The sequence below is a fragment of the Saccopteryx leptura genome, chromosome 11 (genome assembly GCF_036850995.1).
Source record: "Saccopteryx leptura isolate mSacLep1 chromosome 11, mSacLep1_pri_phased_curated, whole genome shotgun sequence".
NCBI classification, from domain to species: Eukaryota; Metazoa; Chordata; class Mammalia; order Chiroptera; family Emballonuridae; genus Saccopteryx; species Saccopteryx leptura.
Genome location: NC_089513.1, coordinates 17788148 through 17810843, shown reverse-complemented (window position 1 = coordinate 17810843; position 22696 = coordinate 17788148). Strand labels below are relative to the sequence as shown.

The 22696-nt window shown below is 37.5% G+C and overlaps 1 protein-coding gene across 1 annotated transcript in view; it reads left to right on the top strand.

Moving 5' to 3' along the window:
- The window catches only part of DCC (DCC netrin 1 receptor), a 1139534-nt gene that overhangs the window by 666320 nt on the left and 450518 nt on the right, over positions 1-22696 (top strand). The window contains exon 6 of the mRNA XM_066352289.1: positions 21118-21272. Coding sequence (XP_066208386.1) covers positions 21118-21272 — 155 coding nt within the window. The remainder of the gene's footprint in view (positions 1-21117; positions 21273-22696) is intronic.

The following is a 22696-nucleotide window of genomic DNA, read 5'->3' as shown; positions in this document are numbered from 1 at the left end:
GGTAGAGGAGGTTATTTGCATTTTAAAAAACATTTTTGCATGCATGGCATGAATCCATTTTGAATAAAATTTGGAGTTATCGATAAATTGTCTTTGATGCAAACATATTTCTAGGAGTTAGGCATCTATGGTCCTATTCACTGACTCTGTGGGGTTACTACCTACCACCCTCTCTTCTATTCGTAGAAATAGAGAAATTTCAAGTTCCCACATTTAATGCTTTTACATTCACATGGAAAAGTAGGTCAGGAAAAGAGGTAACCCCTCGGGGATAGATAGAGGGTGTTCTGTGGGCTCCTGTGAGAGCTGCAGGGTACAGGGCACAGAACGCACAGTTTCTTTTCTGAGCAGAATTGTGAGCATTGAAGCTGACGGCTGGGGAGGGAAGTTAATAATAGAGGAAAACTTGCAGTTAAGTTAGACTTGTGGTGGGAATGGCAACTCCCAGGGAAAACTCCCTCTGGTTCTGTCTGACTTTTCTCGGCAACCCACATAAAATCTTTTTAAAAAAATATAACAACATATGTATTTCTTTACTTAAGGCTCCTTAACGAGTTGAGAAGCCTCTGCTTCCCTATGACTTATAGACTGGTTAAAAAACTAGAGTCTCCATGAAAGTTAGGACTTATTCTTGGACAAGTGACTGAAGATTCACAAATTGACTTATATAATGCCTTGGAGAAATAAAAAGCTTATAGGCGGGGAAGCCTTCCAATATAGCATGATGATGGCATTGCACTGGCAAAACCCAACCCTGGTTGACCCTACTTTTTACCCACTTTGCTCTTGAATTCCTGAAGCCGAACATGAGCAGAAAAAAACACAGGGCCTTGTACTGGTCTCTCTTCATTTTTAATATCAGTGCTAGCTTCAAGAGTGCCTTCCTGGTGCTTGGTGATCCGACCATGTTCCCAACCCCATTTGCTCTTCCAGGCACCTGTAAAACTATTTCACAGCCTTTCCTTTCTCCTTACTTATCCACTCTCTCATACCCACATTAGTCTCAGCAGATGACGTGGCTTTGCATTTCACTGAGAACATGGAAGCCATCCGAAGAGGACGTCTATGTATGCAGTACTTGTCAGACCAGTGTCCGTGCCCCACGCACTCCTGCTTTCCTTCTCTGTGTCCTGACCCAACACCAGACCCTCCACCCAGACACTGACTCCATCCCTTCTTGGGGACCAAAGGGCATTGCTTCAGTGTTTGCCTTCTCTCTTCCCTACATCATCTGTTCTTTTCCCTCTCTGCTATATCATCCCCAACCAATATACAAATGCAATTTGCTTCTAGCTTTAAAATATGAACATCTTGAACCTACACTACCTTCAGGCATCACCTTATTCCTCTTTTTGTTTGTTTGTTTATTTGCTTGTTTACTGCAAAAGTTCTCCAAAGTGTTGCCTTGAGTGGTCTTTTTCCACTTTCTCTTCTACCAGTTCAACAAAACTTTCCTTCTCAAAGTCTCGAGTGATCTTTATAATTTTTTCCTCAGGTTTTAACTTATACAATGTATCTGCAGTATTTGACATGGTTGGCATCTCCTCCTGCTGGAAATCCCATCTTCATTTTGCTTTTGGGACACCTCACTGGCCATGCTTTTCAGTCACATTTACTAATTTCAGTCCATCTTCCTGGGGCCAGATGTTGAATGTCCCCAGCTCTCGGTTCTCACTCCCCTTCTCTGCTTTCCCTGTGTGATAGAAAGTAATTTTTTTTACTTTAAATATTATCTATGTGTTAACAGCTTTCAAGAAATTATTTCTCTCCTAGAACGCTTCCCTAGGCTTCAGGCTTATTCCTGCTCTCCTTTGATGTCTAATGAACATCTTATACTTAAAATGATAACCACATTGTTCGTCTCTCCTATCGCCTTTTCTATCCCACCATCTCTCTCCGGGAACCTGCCCCATTTCACTATATAGAAAATGCATCGTTTCAGTTGTACAAGCTAAAATCACAGTCACTTGGAATCTTTTTTGTTGTTTTTGTGGGGTATTTTTTTCTGCCACTCATAATTCACCTCTAGACTACATACAAATCCTTTTGACTCTACCTTCAAAATAAGGTCAGAATCCAGAACTCCCATGGCCAGTGTGCCACCTTGGCCAGTTGTAGTAGCCTCCTATCTGACCCCCCTTATTTTCACCCTTGTTCCTCTACATTCTGTTCCTAATTCAGGAACCAGAGTCATCATAGTAAGTCTAAGACACGCAAGGTTACTTCTTTGTGCAGACTGCTAATGCTTTTCCCACTCTGTCAGAGTGGAGCTTGAAGCTCTTAAAATAGTCAACAAGGCAGAAGAGACCTGGCCTCCGCATCCTCCACCTGGCTCACACTGCTCCGGCCATGAAGCCAGCTTTGCTGCTTCTCAGACTTTTCAAGCACCTCCTGCCTTGAGCTCGCTGCTCCCTCTGCCTCAAGTGTCCTTACCCCAAGCACTGCCTTCTCGCTACACTGGGGAGGTCCAGTCCCCCGCAAGACTCTACAAACTCCCTTTCCTCCTTTACAGACTTTTGTGTTCTTTTGTAACACTTAACATCCCTCATTTTATTTTCTATCTTACTAAAGTAGATATGAGCTCCCTGAGGACAAGAACTTTATTATTATTATTATGGGTTTTTTTTTATTCTACCTCCAGCCTTGAACAGGGCTGAGAACAAAGTATTGAGATCAAGATTGGAGATCTGGTCTAAAGATTCTTGATTTCACTGTTTACAGTATTATCTGATGAAAATTAATGTAATTAGACTCTCTAATGCTGTGTGGAGAATTGAATAATATATGTATTATAATTAAAATTCAATATAATTAGGGGGATATCAAAAGCTCAAGATTTGTCTCTCAAATAAGCTTGTAGTCTTGGCTCAAAGAGCAACATTATAGCAAAGTTGGGAAAAGCTGGAAACACATGATTAAACAGCAGTGGGCTGCCTTCATTCTTTGATGTGTTTGTATAATAGCATCTGAAGCAGCCTTCACAAACATGACCATTATTTTCTGTGGCTTCATAGTCACCCACAATTAACTGAAGTAAATAATCTACTCATTGTAATATATATTTTATCCAGCTTTTCTTTTTGTAAGCAATAGTTACAGACAGCCCTATACATACTTTTTAAAATTTCCTCATCATTTTCCATGGTATTCATTCCTAGACTTTTTGCCAAATTGGATCCAGGCATTTAAATGTATTTATATATATCATTAGTTTGAACATTTTTCTAAAAATTTTTTTTGGGGGTAAGATAGGATTTGCCATTCTTTGCTTAGACCATTTAGTAGTTCACTATTATAACTAATACTTCAGTGAACACCTGTCTTTGTAAATCACTGTCTCCAACTCTACTCATCTCCAAAGGATACGTTCCTAGATGTTGGATTGTTTAGTAAAAATACATGCATCTCTAATCCTAAAAGGGACTCTTTATAAAATCTCACAAAAACACCTTAAATGAAAAGAGTATCAGTCTGCCTTTTCTTCTATTTCATTTAACCTTACAAACACTTTATATTATCTCTACAAAAAAAATAAGATTTTAAGGAAATATTAAAGATAATAAAAATCTTGATTCCAGTCAATTGGGATATATTGTACCTATACAATTTTTGAGATAATCAGTTCTGTGGTAATGCTTGTTTTGAAAATGTGAATTTGTTCAAGGACATTGATATATTAGGGGAGAAGTTTAGTATAATGCAAATTTTTCATTTTTGTACATGTGGTTTTATCTGCAAGAAACAACAGGTAAACAGAGAATACGGCACCCAGGCAGAACCAGGTTACGTGGGACGGCAGAACCCAAACGTCTGCCGGCTGCCTCAGTTTCCCCTGCCCGTATTGGGTTTACAACCTTCTATCTGATCTCAGATAATACTCCTCTGCCTTTTCATCGTAGCACACAAGCTTTTAAAAACACAGATGTCATCTAATAACAAAACTGGTATATAGGCTATCCATTCAACATACACTAGAGGTTACAGGTACGCTGGCATTGTGTGGGTTTGTTAGTACCCTAGATAAGTAGCATTCTATGTTAGAAACTTCCTGAATCACTGGTGAAGGTCCTGATGAATTTGTTATTCAGTACATGTGCCCCTAGCCCCCTGTCTGCGCCTTAATTGTGCGCGGAGTAGGCGAACTTGAGACAGCAGAAAGTGAAATGGAAAAGGAAGTGTTCAGAACATTCGATGTAAGCAATAGTGGAACTGGATATCTCTGTCTGAAAAATATACTTTAGAATCTGGGAGATGAGTTCCTTCAAGCATTGCTTCCCACCTTGGATATAATTGAATCTTTCAACTCCTTAGAAAGATAAAGATTAGTTCAAAGTTGATATGCATTTTCATAGTAGCAGGGATATGAGTATTTTTCAAGCAGGTAAGAGAACAGCATTCAAATCAATCCTTCAAAACTCAGCAAACACAGTCATTTTCATCACTTTCAAGCAAGAGAGCTGGCATTCTGTTTAAACAGAGTAAGTGCTTTGGGGGACAACACAACAGACCCCTTACTCAAAGGAAACATTGCTGACTCAATCAATAATGTCTAAATAGTTCCCTGTGACAGTTAGAGATTAAATTTCAACTACAGCCATCTCTGGATTTGATTTCTTGCCACCCTAATGTAGGTTCAGGTACAAATGGCATCATGGCCTCCTAGGGAAATACTAAGGATAAGGAAACTGACAATGAGCAACTGATAAAGGAAGCTGACAGTGATCCAATTGGGAATAAACCCAGTACTGGAAGAAACAACACGGATTGTCTACTTAACTGGCAGACTGTGCAGTGCCTTTTTAATGTGTGTGAGGATGCTGGAAAATCTGAAACCTGAGGTGGACTGTTTATGGTCATGTACAATATTTGCACAGCCTGCTCAGTTATCACTTTGTACCTCTTAAAGAGACATCCAAGTCACCTGAGTTTTTATTATAAGCCTTGAGTAGAAGATCATAGGAAGGTGTTACTTAAATGGCTGAACTACAGTTTATCTACTCTGAAGGAATGAACCACGAGAGTATGGGAAATACGGTAAATAGGTAGATAGCCACAAATGTAGTCTCCTGTTAGTAAGAAAACTACGTGGTGCTATTTGAAAGCATGACCTTTGAAGTCCAGTAGACCTGCACTTCATCCTGATCCTCCACATGTCCGGTCACATTATGGAAGAAACCACTGAGCCATCAGGAACCTCACTTGATTAACCTGTAAAATTAGAACTGATGAAGACACTTGGAAGGATTTGTAAAAAATAGTAACTGAGATAAAGTAGTGTGAAAGTTTTCTATAATGCTTGGCATTAGGAAAGGGTGGTGAATGGAGACTAACAAAAATAAAAGGAAACAAAGGAAAAAGTGTGTGTTAGAGTTCCACCTTTGAAAACAGGTCTATCTCCAGAGATGGTCAGGTCCTGCAATCTCAAAGTGAAAATAAATAAATTTGAAAGAGAGAAATAAGAAGCATTAACTCCCAGTTGTGTCACTTTAGTTGTTCATTCATTGATTCTCATATGTGTCTTGACCTGCTCAAGCCAAGCCAGTGACCCCTTGCTCAAGCCAGTGACCTTTAGGCTCAAGCCAATGACCATGGGGTCATGTTGATCATCCCATGGTCAAGCCAGCAACCCCATACTCAAGCTGGTGAGCTTCCACTCAAGCTAATGAATCTGCACTCATGCTGGCGACCTTGGGGTTTCAAACCTGGGGCCTCTGCATCCCAGATCATTACTCTATTTACAGCACCACCACCAGTCAGACAACAATAGACATTTATATCTCACAGTTTTGCAGGCTGAGAAGTGCAAGATCAAAGTGCCAGCAAATTTAGTTCTTGGTGAGGGCCTCCTTCTGGGTTGCAGATGGCCACCATCTTCCTGTGTGCTCACATAACCTCTTCTTTGTGTTTGTGTGTGTTGAGAGAATGAGATCTCTCTGTCCTTCTCTTATAAGGGAACAAATTTCATCATAAGTATCCCATCCTCATGGCATAGTCTAAATCTAATTACCTCCAAAAGTTTTCGCTTCCAAATACAATACATGTAGGTGTTAGAGCTTCAACAGATTAATTTGGGAGTATACAAACATTCAATCCCTGACACCTATATACTATCATCAAGGCAGGAGTTTTATAGGACTTTCTCTTATCCTCAAAAAACCTTCTATTAAATAGTTGTTAGTGTGCTCACTTGACAGATAGAAACTAAGGCTAGGAGAGATGAATTGATTGACTCAAAGTCTCATAGCCACTAAGTGGCAGGGACAGAATTTTGACCTATAGTTGCCTGTGTGATTACTCATCTTATGCTTTTTCAACTATCTAATACTGTGCATTTTAATACCATTAAAGTAAGATTCACAACGCATCATTCAGATGAGATGTTGACAGAGGCTAGTCAGTTGGTGAAGGCAGGACTGTTCTTAGAAACAGTAGAAACATATTTTTTAAAAATTGTACATGTAAAGAAAGAACACTTCATATTAGAAAGATGACATTTCTGGGGATACAATTACTCATCTCTCAATCACTTGTCACTTCAGGAAAAAAAATATCTTGAAGAGATATCAAGGTCACTAAAACAGAGAGCTTTTTAACTGATCCATTCCATCTTGCATGCATCCCATTAGTCTCAGAAGCTTCTGGGTAGATTTATTATAGAATGTCTGTGTCTCTATCGAGTGACGTGGGATTTTTTTCCCCATTGATCAAACTCTGTATTTACACTTTTACTGGTATGCCATACTTTAACATGTAGGTCTCCAGATGATATGAAGATTTTGTAGCTCTAAGGAAATGACTTAGTAATTTTGTCCTCCCACAAAGTAATCTCTAGTTAGTAATTTCCCATGCAAATTGGAATTCTTTTTTTTTTTTTTTTTTTTTTTTTTGTATTTTTCTGAAGCTGGAAACGGGGAGAGACAGTCAGATAGACTCCCGCATGTGCCCAACCGGGATCCACCCGGCACGCCCACCAGGGGGCGACACTCTGCCCCTCCGGGCGTCGCTCTGTTGTGACCAGAGCCACTCTAGCGCCTGGGGCAGAGGCCAAGGAGCCATCCCCAGCACCCGGGCCATCTTTGCTCCAATGGAGCCTCAGGAGGGGAAGAGAGAGACAGAGAGGAAGGAAAGGGGGAGGGGTGGAGAAACAAATGGGCGCTTCTCCTGTGTGCCCTGGCCGGGAATCGAACCCGGGACTTCTGCACGCCAGGCGACGCTCTACCACTGAGCCAACCGGTCAGGGCCCAAATTGGAATTCTTATACAAATTCTGTCTTTTTTTTCTATGGTCTCAAAAAATAGTAATTATAGAGCTCCATCTTTGAATTGGCCCTCTCTTGTTCAAGTTTGATTCTCCATAAGGCATATTGATTGGTCAGAGGAAGTTCCACACTGTGCAATCTTAGCCAATGATATTCTTAGCGGTAGTGGAGAGAATATTTAGTTCATATTTGTGATTTTGGTTTGTTGAGATGTACTTAGGTCCCAAATGATTTATACTAAGTATACATAAGGCTTTCTGATGGCTCTTGTGCCCAAACTATGGTGCAGCACTCCCTGCCATGTGCCCTTAGGCTTTGCCACCACGTTCTTCTATTGCAAGCATGGATTATCAATCATCTGTCTTCCCTTACTTGGCGAGACCCCAAATAATTTTAGATCTCAATCACTAGCAACAGTGAATTGTCGAATTTGGCATATCCTTTTTGTCTCCCCTTTATGGTATGGTGTACTCACTGCTTTTTTTTTATTTTTATTTTACAGCAATGACCATGACTTGTGGTTCTTAAATATATATTCCTCATCTCCAATGGATTCTGCAGTCCCTAAAGGCATATATATTGTTGTTACATCCTTGGTGTCTAACACAGTATCTAACATGCACATGCTCTGTTAGCATTTGTTAAGTTAAAGTATATTGCCGTAGTAATGGCCATAGCAGTAGAGACAGCAGAAAGACAGCAGGTACTGCAGAGATGGAAGGCCAAAGCTCAACAGGGATTAAATGCAGGATATGAAAGAAGAAAAAGCAAGTGTGAATAATATACAGTAGCTCCTCAATTTATGATGGGATTACATTTCAGTAAACTCACAGTAAGTTGAATATATCAAAGCTGAAAATGCATTTACTCCATCTAACCTACTGAACATCATAGCTTAGTTTAGCTTACCTTAAATGTGCTCAGAACACATACATTAGCCTGCACTTGGGCAAAGTCATCTAGCAGAAAGCCTGTTTTATATTTAGAAAAAAATTGTCAAATTGTTGAATGCGTATTGCTTCCGCACCATCTTAAATTAAAAAAGAAAATCGTAAGTCAAACCATAGTAAGTCAGAGACCATCTGTAGATAAATTGGATAACAGAGAAAAAACATAGCAGTAGGTTTAATGAGATAAAAAGGATAGCTACAGTTTATTTAACAGTTACAATGTGCTAGACACTGTTAAGACCTTCACATCATTATCTCACTGAATCTCCACACGATAACCTGTTTCACAAATGAGATACTTAATCAAAAAGCAAAGTAATTAGTGAGACTAGAAATTGAATTAATCTCTATTTTTCTATGTTCTGTAACACCAGAATTTATTAGAGTATAATCTAAGAACTCCCGAAATCCAAAATTATGCAAAGGTGGTGGTTTAAAATGTGCATTCCCGGTTCCCACCACAGCATGCCACTGTGGAACCAAAGAGTCTACATGTTTAGAAGCACTCCAAGCAACTCCTATGCTAGCTAAAGCTCTATAAATATTGTATTCAATTTAGTAAATCTTTATGAAGCTGCTATAATGTCATAGAAGTTGGCCAAGTCTCTGCAGATTTAGAAATAACAACATAATTTCTTCCCTCCAGGTATTACTAAACTAATGGGGAAAAGAATGAGGTCGAAATAGGCCATGGAAACACATTGTGATAAATGCTTGGGTGGCTACAGAGAGCACCTTATGAAGAAAACAGTAACCCTGGTCAGTGGTAGACAGAAACAGAGTTGGTAACAGCCACGAGTTAGTTAGAGATTTGTAAGTCATGAGATAAGTCAGGATTAAACATGATGGTCATTCATTGAGAGATGAAAGTTGAAAGGTACAGGAGGTAGAATGCCAAGAGATTAAGAAACAAGAAGACTGGGACAAAACTCTGGAGATTACTTCCTATTGGGCATTTTCTTCTTCAAAGCATAGTACCCTGAACAAGTACACCACTCATTAGCATCACCAATGAAACCGCTGTATTGAGTGGTCTAGAAACTCTAGTCAGTATAGGATTTTTCTTTGTGAAAGGAATATTTTGAACGGGATTTGCCTAACTTGTTAACTTTCAAGCTGACTTTCCTGAAGAGGAATGGGATATGCCACTAAATGGCAAAATTGCATTTTACATGGTTTATTTCCAAAATGCATGTCTTAATAGTTTCATTATTCTAATTTAACCCTAATTAGATGCTTCTGCACTACCAAATTCTAGTGAACAATTAATTACTTATGTGGGTAAATGAGAATTCAGTCCTGCTATTCCTCCATAGCACCCCATCTACTCAGTTTTGACCTTTCTATTTCATGAGTATGATGTGGAGATGAAATACTACTCTGAGGTTTGAAGAGTGTTAGTTACAGGAGAGAATGCTTAACATTACAAATTCTTCTGGGCCAGTATGGACTGCTAGATCCCAAATAATAAAGGCGGCCATATATTCCTTACACAAACATGGAGGCATGCATACATATATACACATACACATATATACATATATTTGTTTATGATACACATGATCCTCTAAAGCAGGGGTCTCAAACTCAACTCAGCATGTGGGCCGCAGAGCAAGATCACAACCGTTCGGCGGGCCGCACTAGGTCTACAAAAGGCAATTGTTACGCAACACTTTTCTCATTGCAGTTGAAAACAAAAAAAAATCAGTACAAAATTGTTCGGCGGGCCGCGAGTTTGAGACCCCTGCTCTAAAGTATAAGACCTGGGACAGGGGTTTAAGGGTAGAATTCTTAGCAGTCAACAAAAATTCCTAACTATCTTGTGACATAAATTGCTTTCAAATATTGAAGTAAATTTTGCTTTTTTTGATCTAATACATGCTTTTATCATTTGCTCTTAATACATTACATTTTAAAATTTGCTACCAATTTTTTTTAACTAAAATGAACTGTATGAACTCTGTATTTTTAAATCTAACTTATCACTAGGAATTACATGCAAATTTTATAAGCATTCCTTAGTGGATTTTATTTTACTTTTCGCTTTTTATTGAATTTATTGGGGTAACACTGGTTAACAAAATTATAGAGGTCTCAGTACACAATTCTGCAACCCATCATCTGTACACTGCATTGTGTGTTCACCGTCCAATGTCAAGTCTAGATCTGTCCTATACCTATTCCCCACCCCTCCACCGCAACCCTCTCAGCCCGCAGTCACCACACTGTTGTCCACGCCCATGAGGTTTTTTTTCTCTTCTTTTTTCCTTTTTGCTCAATCCCTAAATATTAGGTAAAATGCCCCAAATACCATTTTTATTCAATGTATATGAGAGCCATTCAAGTTTATGAATGAGTTGTCTATGTGGTGTGATTTTATAAATCTTACTTACATGCATGCACACATTTTCCATGGGTCCTGAAATCCACACTTGTAAAACAGCGAAATTACTATGTAGATTGGTCTTGTCTGTAGGGTGATAGCTAAGGTCTCTTGAGGTCAAAAAAGAGGAATGCAAAAGGCAGATAGAGCCTCAAAATTGGAATATAATCGATGCTGGAAGTACTCTTTCACCAAGTAATCTTAAAAATATGTAATTCGTGGTAGTATGAAAAAAATGTTGTCATTTTGCAGCAAGGCATCTTTTACTTATTTTTGTTATTTGGGAAGGTAACCTGCTATTTATTTGGGACTTTTCCTGCTATTTATATCTATAAATATATACTGTTTATACAAGCTCTTTGAATTTCTAGTGGGTTCTTGTATTTAAAGCTAGAGTGTTGAGCTCTCCCAGAAGGTAGATTTTAAATTAATATATTTTTAATCATTGGAAATTTTAAAAATACAATAAAGGAAAGGAGTTATATCCACATTTGTGTAACTACAGTGACATCTTAGACTATTTTCTTCCAGAGTCCTCTTTTTTTAAATTGGCTTAGAGAAATCACTCTGTTAATTCTGTAAAAATAATTCATGTTAATTGAAAATCTCAAGTCTCAGCATTCCATATAGCCTATATAAATAGATGGGTGAATAGGTAGAAATATGTTTATAAGAATGTTACCATGCTGCAGACACTGTTTTTAATCTCTTGAAGTTTACATTTTATTTAAGGGCATGATTGATTAAATTTCTGCTATAAAACATCTTTCATGAAAGAGACTAGCCTTCTCATTCATCCTCTCATTTTCCACCTTATGATTTTGGTAGTTTTAGTACTTGTTTTGTCCTGTTCAAGTGTACAACAATTGAATTCTCTTCAGTTTTGTTTACTTTTTATGTATTCTGTGCTCATCATCAGTCTGTTTATCACAATGATTAACTTTTTATTTTGATGGTGCTATTAATTGCCTGAATATTGTTGTCAGACTTATTTTAGAAGTGCTCTATTTTCTGGGCGCTTTCATAGTTGAGAATGTGGGTTTGTAGATAAACAAACATATATACTATCCTTGGGTAATATTGCTCCATTATCTTCTGACATTAGATTTTATTATATTTTATTAACCCTATTCCCCTTTCTCCCTCATAGATGTACTTTGATTTTGATTTTTCTACCTGAATGTTCAAAGAATTTGTCATTTTCCAGATTAGCTCAAATATATGTCTTACTATTAAGTAGTATATGTGTATTCAACTTGCCCAGGAACATGGTATAGTCTTGCAATCTGAAAATGTAGATTTATTTTTCAGGGAATATTTCCCATTATTTTATCTATGAATGTATCTCATGTTTCCATGTGGGCTTGCTTCATCAAGAATGCCAGTTATCTGGATTGGATCCTCTTTGCTTGTCTTCTTTCTCCGCAAGCTTTGCACTAATTACTTCAGTTCCTTTGCCTTTTCATCTACATTCACTGATTATCTCAAGTCTCCTCTGTGTTGGTAATTTGATTTTTAGTGGTGGCAATTATGTTACTTGTGCTTCCTCATTTATGCACTGGCTCTCTAATGATGTTGTTTTGGTCCTTGATTTGTTTTCTTAGCTCTGCTAACTCCCTTTTTATTTTATGTTTTTGTTTTATCATCTAGACTTTGACCTCTAGTTTTAGTGAATGTATTTTCATATCAAATGAGATTATTGTGTGAAGCAACTTGAGGAATTTCCTTCTCTTTTACCCTTCTGTGTTTTTTTGAATCAAGTGCTTTGTTTTTTCCTCCCTTTTCCCACTTTCTCTCTCTCTCTCATTATTATTGACTGTAGTATGTTTCCATATTCCCATGGATAGCTTTTATCTTGCTCATATGTGGGTAGCTCTGTCCAAGACACTATCTGTTCTAATGTAGGAGAAGTATCCTTTAGATATTGTTATCACCCTTCCTGAGACCCCTTGGGCTCCTGTTTAATGACTGGATACTTTAGGTTTATGCATTTTTTATATCCAGCAGGAATGGTTACAGAGTCAAGTCAGCTGAAACAGCACTCAGCTGCTTTGAGAATACCCAGCATTGTTGGCTGGTGCTGTCTCCTAGTCTGTTTGGTATGGGCAGGGCTTGTCCTCAGGTTTCAGTAGTAGCCCAAGACCATACACCTTAGTCAGTCTCACCTCTTATGAGTCTCTTCAGCAACCACTACATTTTCTCCTAACTCAGAAAAGGGAAAATGCGGGATTTTCATTGTTTTAGATTTAGAGGTATCACTGAGACCATTTAGCCTTTTCCCAAAACTCCAGAACAATTTTGGGAGTTTAAAGAGAGATAAAGAACTAAATCCTTGTCTACTTTTCTGCTCTACTCCAGTCATGTCTGTTTTGATTGATTTACTTATTTTTTACAATTGACTGTACTTTCTTTTCTTTGTTTGGTTGCTGTGGTTGAGTTTTATATATCTGTGTATGCTGCTGAGACTTACTTTTTGTTTTATTAGGTATTGGGGGAGGGAAATTGGTTATTTGTTAGAATCCATTATTGTCTCAGTTCAGTGTGCTGAAGGCTTCCCTTAAAGAACATCTATTACTATAAGAACTTGAAAAATGAATTTTCTAAACTATAACTCTTCAACGTGCATTAAAGAATACATGAAAATAGCTCTCGTGCATGAAAGGAACTGTTTTTAGACTTTTAAAATATCTACCTTTTAGCTCAAATACCAAGAGAGCATGCTAGAAAACACTTGACTAAGAGAAAATAATCTCTCTCAAAATTAGTCAATATGTAGTGTTAGGAACTGGATACGTTCTTATAGATTGTTTTAATTTCTGTTATAATTTAACACACGAGTTAACATTTTTATCTTGTTTTTCTTAACATGCTCTCATTTCCTCCACAACTCCAATTGAAAATTGAACAAAGATGTTTCTAAATTATGTATATATAAGTGTATTTTTTGTATCTATGTGTATACATGACATTTTAAATATAGGTATTCTAAAGCAGTTGTCCCCAACCTTTTTTGGGCCATGGACCAGTTTAATGTCAGAAAATATTTTCACGGACCGGCCTTTAGGGTGGGATGGATAAATGCATAAAATAAAATTATGCAACCGGTGTAAAAACTGTGGTATTTTAAAATATAATTGTCGAACTTACGAGACAAGCATCAAGAGTGAGTCTTAGACGGATGTAACAGAGGGAATCTGGTCATTTTTTAAAAATAAAACATCATTCAGACTTAAATATAAATAAAACGGAAATAATATAAGTTATTTATTATTTCTCTGTGGACCGGTACCAAATAGCCCATGGACTGGTACCGGTCCGCGGCCCGGGGTTTGGGGACCACTGTTCTAAAGGATCACATAATTTATATAGGCATGTAAAGAAATGCACACATACACACACACACACACACACATCCAAACAATTGTTGGAGAGTTCCTAATAACTACTGAAGCTATTGATAGCACACAAATCAAGTTTCCGAAGACATGGCAATAATATCAGTATGCACATAGAATCAGGACCTTGAGATAATCCTCCTAAAATTTTTATCACTGGTTTGAACCTTACAACGTTGTTTTCCCAATTTGGTCCTGGGCTCTACAATTAAAGAGATTTAAAAAAATGTTTAGTCTGGATTTAGAAAGAAGCAACTCTGATGAGAGAAAGAGCTGGAACTGAGGAAGGCTAATAGGTTATTTATCTGGATAAAGACAGTATGAGGAGAGACCTACAGTAGTTCTCAAGCATATATAAAGGTCTGAAAAAAATGTTGACAGTCAGGTATTCCTCATTCCCATAGCACATAGACAAGAACTTTTAGAAAGAAGGGGAAAATTTTGGCATATTGTGCTCACAGTAAGAAGTACTAATGGGGTATAGAAAATATATCAATAATTAAAAGGTCTATATTTTTTATTTTTCTAAGATGATTAAAATACCATCTTTGCCAATTTTAGCAAAATAGCTTATAGTTTAATGCTTCTATATTCTATTATTGTGATTAGTATGAATTATAGGGGAAAAGTATACCCTTATGTCTTTATTGTATTCCCTACCTAGCTTTTCCGCAGCTATCACTCATTTGAAGCCAAGAAATGACTGAATGCCAAGGGTTTGTCCTATGAAGACTGATCCACACCTATGCCTGTTTATCTAATAAACATTTATTAGCACCTGTTCCCTGCTGGGCCTTGAGGACACAAAGATATATAAAGCAGTTCCTGACTTTAAGAAGTTAACAGCTTAGGATATTCCTATTCAGGCTGATGCTCAATGGGATGAATTGCTGTTGAGTCACCTGCTTTTCTGTTGTGTAGTTTTCAGTTATGATATATTTACCACTAAGACCTACCAGTATGTCAGGAAGAAAAGTACTGCACATTCTGACAGGTATTTACAGCACCTAAACTCTCTTTTTCTCTCTCTGTCTCTCTTTCTATCTGTCTCTCTTTGTCTCTGTCTGGAAACAATCACTGTCAGACTGCATTGAAATACCTCTCTAAAATCTGTAACTTTAAAAATTATTTTTTTCCAGAACAGTGAAAGCCGTTGTCAATATTACTAGAACAAGACTCAAGTGTACTTTTATTTCCAGTATGGAATACATTCTAGTCATTTAAGGTAGAACCCTATTTCACCTGATCTAGTTTGTTTAGAAGAGTACAAACAGGTTGGTGTGAGAGACAAATGAAACAGAGAATGAAATGCAAATCTCAACCCAGCCCTATGAGGGAGGACAGACAGGTATGTAGGTAGGAAAGAGAAAATAGAAATATTCAGCAGATTTCAAGTTACTTGTCGTATAAGAATAAGCCTAGGGAGAAGTGTTATTTTGGGGAAAATGCATAACACAGCATGTTGTTTAAAAAAAAACAAGAAGGGAGATTAACATGCATTTAGTGATCGATTTAGCTAAAAGAAAGCTGCTTTGGCAACACAAGTTGGTGCAGGAAGAATTGAAACTGTGAAGTGAGGAAACAATTTCTAATTCATTAACTGAGCAGTCCATTAGAAACATTATTCCATAAACTAGAATTTTGTTGAGGTGCATTTAACATGGAAGCCTGAATTTATATGGAATGTTTTCCATCCTATGATATATTATCTCTAAATTTACATTCAATACCCAGTTGCTTCTTCTATAGTAATCTGAATAGGAGTACATATGAAACTGTGGTTTATTGAAGTGAAATTATGTGTTGATACAATTGTGACACTGAATTTCAAAGAACCCATTTGTTTTGGATATAGAGGTAGCCTGATTTGCCAGCAAACATATTTTAGGCATTTGGTGTGGTCACTTTCTTCACCTACTTGCACTCAAGAGAAGACTATTAGGCTTATGTCCACTATTTCAATAACAAAATAACTATCTCCTATGGGCCTTCAGGAAAACGGGCTTCCCTTCCACTGTTCTCAAGGTAGATAAGCAGCCACTCAAAGATCGTGCAATTTTTATCTTCCTCCTAATAAAATCTCACCAATCTGTTCTTTTCTTTGATTCTTTATCATTGACCAGAGTAATTTGTCCTGCCTATAATTCATTTAAATCATCTGTATAATTTTAAAAATAACTTTGCAATTTCAAAGAGCTGTCTTTAGAATGTATAGAATCTTCTCAAAGTCAAAGTAATATAGAGAGTATTGATTAATGTGTATTAGGAACCATATTATAAAATTGACCCATATTTATTATATACCTAAATAACTGGGAAAGATTGCCTAAGTAACTTATCTAAAAGTAAAAAAGACTAGAAGAAAAATCTAAAGCAGATTAGGGAGCAGTATGGGACGTTGCTAAAAATACTTGTGAGGCATATATTATGTGAAATAAAACCCATAATAATATTTAGGTTGTGTAAGCAGGACTCGCAAGTTCAGTAACTGAAATTACAAAATAAATTTTACTCTACAAAATTCCAGTGGTCTGTCACCACATAGAAACTTCTTGAAAAAAAAATTAGAGAAGTCCTGGCTGTTGGCTCAGTGGTAGAGCATCGGCCCGGCATGTGGAGGTCCGGGGTTCAATTCCTGGCCAGGGTACACAGGAGAAGCAACCATCTGCTTCTCTACCCTTCCTCCATTCCTTTCTCTCTGTCTCTCTCTTCCTCTCCAGCAGTCAAGGCTCCATTGGAGCAAATTTGGCCCCGGCACTGAGAATGGCTCCATGGCCTCCGCTTCAGGAGCTAGAATGACTCCTGTTGCCACAGAGCAACGCCCCAGGTGGGCAGAGCATCCATCGCCCCCTGATGGGCATGCTGCCGGGTGGAGCCCATCTGGGTGCATGCCGGAGTCTTTCTGCCTCGCCCCCCCCACCCGCTTCTCACTTTGGAAAAATACAAAAAAAAAAAAAAAAATAGAGAAAACTTTTATCCAAATTGAAGTTTTATTTGTACAACTCTCATGATTGTAATATAGAGTTATCTTCCATCTATCAGTCAATTCTAAGTATAATATTCCTATTCAATAACAGAATTGTATTTTTCTATATTTCTGTTGCTTATCAGGCATTATTCCTTCTCCCCTCAGCTCCCAAATAAAAATTATCTATATATGTATTATAAGTACTTGAGCTGATCCTGAGAAACCAAGATCTGAAGGAAATGTGGGTAATTTACAACTGGTCATGAATTTTATTTTATCCAAAGAAGGAAAGTATAACAAAAATCAGTATCTTGCATGAAATTGTTGTAGCATTGTACGTATATGTTAAGCAATTTTCTAAAATGTATTTATATTATATAAATAGAACAATGTGATAAACTTGAACATTTGTGAATCTTTTTTTTTTTTCCAAAGTTGGAAACGGGGAGGCAGTCAGACAGACTCCCACATGCGCCCGACCGGGATCCACCAGGCACGCCCACCAGGGGGCAATGCTCTGCCCATCCGGGGCATCGCCCTGCCACAATCAGAGCCATTCTAGCGCCTGAGGCAGAGGCCACAGAGCCATCCTCAGCACCCAGGCAAACTTTGCTCCAATGGAGCCTTGGCTGCGGGAGGGGAAGAGAGAGACAGAGAGGAAGGAGAGGGGGAGGGGTGGAGAAGCAGATGGGTGCTTCTCCTGTGTGCCCTGGCCGGGAATTGAACCCAGGACTCCCACACGCCAGGCCGACGCTCTACCCATTTGTGAAACTTGATTAAGAAATTGCTGTCCACCAAATAGTTTAAAGTAGTGAAATCATTTCTTCTACCAGAGTGGGAGAGGGAACTATGTAATCTTCAAAGGTAATTAAGAGAAAAAGCATAGGCTTCAGTCTGTACCATTGAGAATCATCATCTAGCTGTTAAATAATGATATATGTGAAAGATACCTTAAATAATAAGTGATATAAAAATTGAGCATAGAGAGAGTACAGCAAAGAGTAGGAAATCCATTGTCAGCTTTAGAAAAGAATGTCAAGGAAGAGGAGGTATTTAAGTTCTTTGTGAAGAATAACTATCAAGACTGTTCACAGCAAAGGGTGAAAATGTACAATTTATTGCTTGAGTTCTTTTTTTTAATTAAAGTTATTGGAGTGACAGTTAATAAGAGCATATAAGTTTCAAGTGTACATGTCCATGATACATGATCTGTAACTTGCATTGTGTGCCCACCACCCAAAGTCAAATCATCTTCCTTCACCATATTCTTAGCTCCTTTTACCTTTTACTGTCCTCCCACACCCCCTTCTCTCTGGTAACCACCATACTGTTGTTTATGTCCATGATTTTCAGTGTTATACCCCACATATGAATAAAATCACATGTTTCTTAGATTTTTCTGACTGACTTATTTCACTTAGCATAGTATTCTCAACATCCACCCAGGTCACAAATTGTCACAAATAGTAATATTTCATCTTTTCTTATGACTGAGTAGTATTCCATTGTATGTATGTACCACATCTTTATCCAGTCATCTATCAAAGGACACCTTAGTTGTTTCCATTTGCTTGAGTTCTTATTAGCATCGATTGCAAATCTTTGTTGATCATATGCTGAGAATGAGGCACTGTACTAGGCATTGAGATATAAAAAGAAATAATTTGGCTTTGTCCTCATCATATAGATTACTAATGACTGGTGACACTGCCAAAGACAGGCAATATATTTTTAGAAAACATGAAATTTAGTCCCACTTTTGATGTGTGATATCATTCTTTCTCTGTCTCTTTCTCCCCCTCCCTCCCTCTCCCTTTCCATATGCACACATATGTATATGTTTATGTATATATTTATTTGTGTACAAATATATTGAAGGTTTGTCTCAACCTCATAAATTTCTTTAAAAAATTAGAAATTAAATTTAATGGAGTGACATTGATCAATAAGAGTACATAGATTTCAGGTAAATATTTCTATAGCATTTAAACTGTTGATTGTGTTGTGAGCCCATTATCCAAAGTCTAACATTTTCCATCACCCTCTTTACTCCCCTCCCTTGACCCCGACCCCACACCCCATAGATGTCATTCACATTTTGAAAACTCTGATATAGGCATAAATGATTCCAGAAATTCTGATGAACTTGGAAGACCAAGGTTAGGTAGACTCAGACAGTTTTCATGGCACCAGGAATGGACGTATAGGGAGAACAAGAATAGACTAAACGGAAGGTTTTATTAATGCTTCTAATTATTTCTCTTCATTATCTCTGAGGCTTTGGGAGTATTATTCAGTTATTCTTCCTGTGAGACTTTCAAGTGGCAAAAGACACTTATTACAAAGTAGTTCAGAATGTAGGCAGGAGAGTCAGCTTGTCTGGCTCCACAGTCTGCCAACTGTGTGACTTGGAGAAAGTTCCTTAAGCACTTAGTACCTTCATCTGTTCTTTTGTAAAATGGCAATAATAGAGCTTGCCTCAGGGAGTGGTGGTGATGTAAAAATATAAATACTGAGACTAATAAATTGTGCACAGCCAGCTCTCAATAAACACTGGCTAGTCGCTATTAAAAATACACTTAATCAAAATCTGTGATGAAACTGAGAATGCAATCCAAAGAAAACAATTAATACATTTGCTCTAAAAGAGACAGATAATATACTTGCTCAGAGGCCTTCAAGAATTATATCTGATGCTTTTTGGATCATTGTCAGTAAATTTAGTGTAGGACTATAACAAGTCTCATCCTAATATTGTTATCATTTGTAAATAAACAATTTTAGCCAAGTATACAATGAGGGCATGTTCTCTTTAGAAAAGCTCTCAGACATACTTTTAGTTGCATCTTCAGTTTGTAAATATTATGCATCTCAACCGAGTCATCTAAATCAATTTACCACTGTGGAAGGTTATAGAATTTAAAGGTTGTTTAGTACTAGAGGTCCAAATATTTAGTTAAAAATCAGGAAAATAACACAGGGAAAGAGGGAGGGTGGAAGGAAGTGGGGAGAAGAAGAGCGAAAGAGAGGGAATCATGTTTGAGATTTCCAAGATCATTAAGTAGAAAAACTAGAATTTGAACCCTGGGACCTTTCTACTAGCTCTGCCATCAAAGATTATAATTTCACTTTGACATTGGAGGTGTTTTGCTGACTGTGGTCAGAAAGAGCAAAATAGGGTTGTGACTTAAAGGAGCAAAAATTAGCATTCTTTAATCATTGAGTATAACAACAAAAATGACCAAAAATATAAACTGACTTTAAAGATGGCTACTAAAAATGCATATCCATGTCCTAGGTAAAAAGGAGATCAAGGCTGCTTCCTCACCTGAATTTAACCTGGGTCTCAGACAATATGAATATTCAAATCTGACATCACTTGAAGATTCCCAGTGAAGGACAATGAACATTACTTTTTATAATGTTCCTCTCTTAGAGTTTTGAGGGCCCAAGCCTGGGAAATTCATTAGCAAAGATGTGTTATAGTATAATTGTAATTTTCTTTCAATTGCAAATTTCCATTATAGAGTAACTAGTATTCTGGTAATTAAGACATTAGGTTAAAGTAGTATATCACATAATGTGCTGAGAAAATAATAACACAAATTGCTAGGACAATAGGAATGTGTCCATAGTAAAGATGGCCGTCATTTTTCATACCTTACTACCAGAGCCAGTTTCAATGGGGAACGAGTCCATCCCATTAAGTAAATCTTAATAAACCTCTAGAATCATAGGGACACAAAAGCTTTCTTATTTTATACTCAGAGTTGTTTCAGGTCTATCAGCTTGTCTTTATTTACTTTACCAGCACAATTTTCATAGCTTTATGTATGTTTTTAGTATTCTTTATGTAGGTCTTTTGAATGTAAATACTTGGATATTTAGAATGTTTATTCTATGTAACATATTTTTAAGTGGTTTTTTCCCCTCTCTCTTTTCTGTGGAAAAATGCCATTAAATGAAACTGTTAAATGGTGTTTGGGGTTTGGAGGGAGGAACTGATGTGTTGCCAATAGTTCTTATATAACAAACTAAGGGTTTAGGGGAACTACTTGAATTACAAATATTTTCTCTCCTAGAGCAGTGTTTCTAACTTAGTGAAAACCTTGGCATGCAAATTCACATCTCCACCCACTCACTTTTGTTTTCTGTCTTTGCAGTTCCACCCTGGTTTTTAAATCATCCTTCCAACCTCTATGCCTATGAAAGCATGGATATTGAGTTTGAATGTGCAGTCTCTGGAAAGCCTGTGCCCACTGTGAACTGGATGAAGAATGGAGATGTGGTCATTCCTAGTGATTATTTTCAGATAGTGGTAATTATCCTTTTTCATATTAGCTTTACAATCCCATTCATTGTTTACTGTGTTTTCAGTTGTTTTTCAGTCCTGGTAAGAAGGTTTCTATTGGGCATTTTATGATATATAAAGAAAATTTGAATAAAGCAAATTCATTTTAGACTTAGAATTTAGATTTAGAATTTTGAGATACCAAACAGCCCACCCCTTCATTGTGTGTATGTTTTTTTTTTCTTTTGCAGACAAGGTTTTAAACAAACAAAGAAAAAACAGAGGGCCTAAGAGTATATTTCTAGGTTTTTTGGTTCTCAGGAGAACAGAATTTAGAACCTTGTTCTAGACCAGGGGTAGTCAACCTTTTTATACCTACCGCCCACTTTTGTATCTCAGTTAGTAGTAAAATTTTCTAATCGCCCACCAGCTCCACAGTAATGGTGATTTATAAAGTAGGGAAGTAACTTTATAAAATTTATAAAGCAGAGTTACAGCAAGTTAAAGTATGTAATAATAATTACTTACCAAGTACTTTATGTCAGATTTTCGCTAAGTTTGGCAGAATAAATCTTTATAAAACAACTTACTATAGTTAAATCTATCTTTTTATTTATACTTTGGTTGCTCCGCTACTGCCCACCATGAAAGCTGAAATGCCCACTAGTGGGCAGTAGGGACCAGGTTGACTACCACTGTTCTAGACTCTATGAAACCAGGAATCCATTACGTCTGTAACTTTTATCCACTCTAATGTCACAACAAGATGTGCTACTTATGATGATGGTATAGTTGTATTTTGATGATACAGCTCCTTTCCAGGTAGGACCAGCTGATCTCACAGGAGAATAGAAAAGGGCAGTGGTGATGGTGACAGTGACGGTGGGAGAGGCAGTATGAGAGAAGCCAGAGTTGACCTTGCTTTGTAATTTTGGACATTGGAAAATATTAAAGCTAAGAACAGTAGTTTCTATTTATTATAAGCTTCAGTACACTGTTTCTATCTTAGTGGCAGATAATAGGGATAATGGTATCATATCCACTGAGTTGTTGTCCTGGTATGTAGTCAGTGCTCAGTACCTACCATTATTACTGTCATCTTGGCTGTTACCAGCAGAATGCTTTGCTCATTTGAAAGCACTTTATGAAAACTCTCCTTTAGGTGTAGGCTAACAGTAGAGGATCTGAGTACACATATATGAACATGTAAGATATATGAAAAGCACTTTCCAAATATTGAAGAACTTGCAGCCAGTGAAGGAGATTTTAGGTCCACATCTCACATTTGAGATGCAGACACGACCTGGTCAAAGAGTAGTGGTCTTCTAAGCCAGGTTTCTCGACAGAATGGGCCATGAGAGTTTAGGCACAAGCCCTCCCTAGGGCCACACACTGGCTCTCAATGGTGGATTCCTCTTTCACGATCAGTCAACTTTCAGAACCCCCCCCCC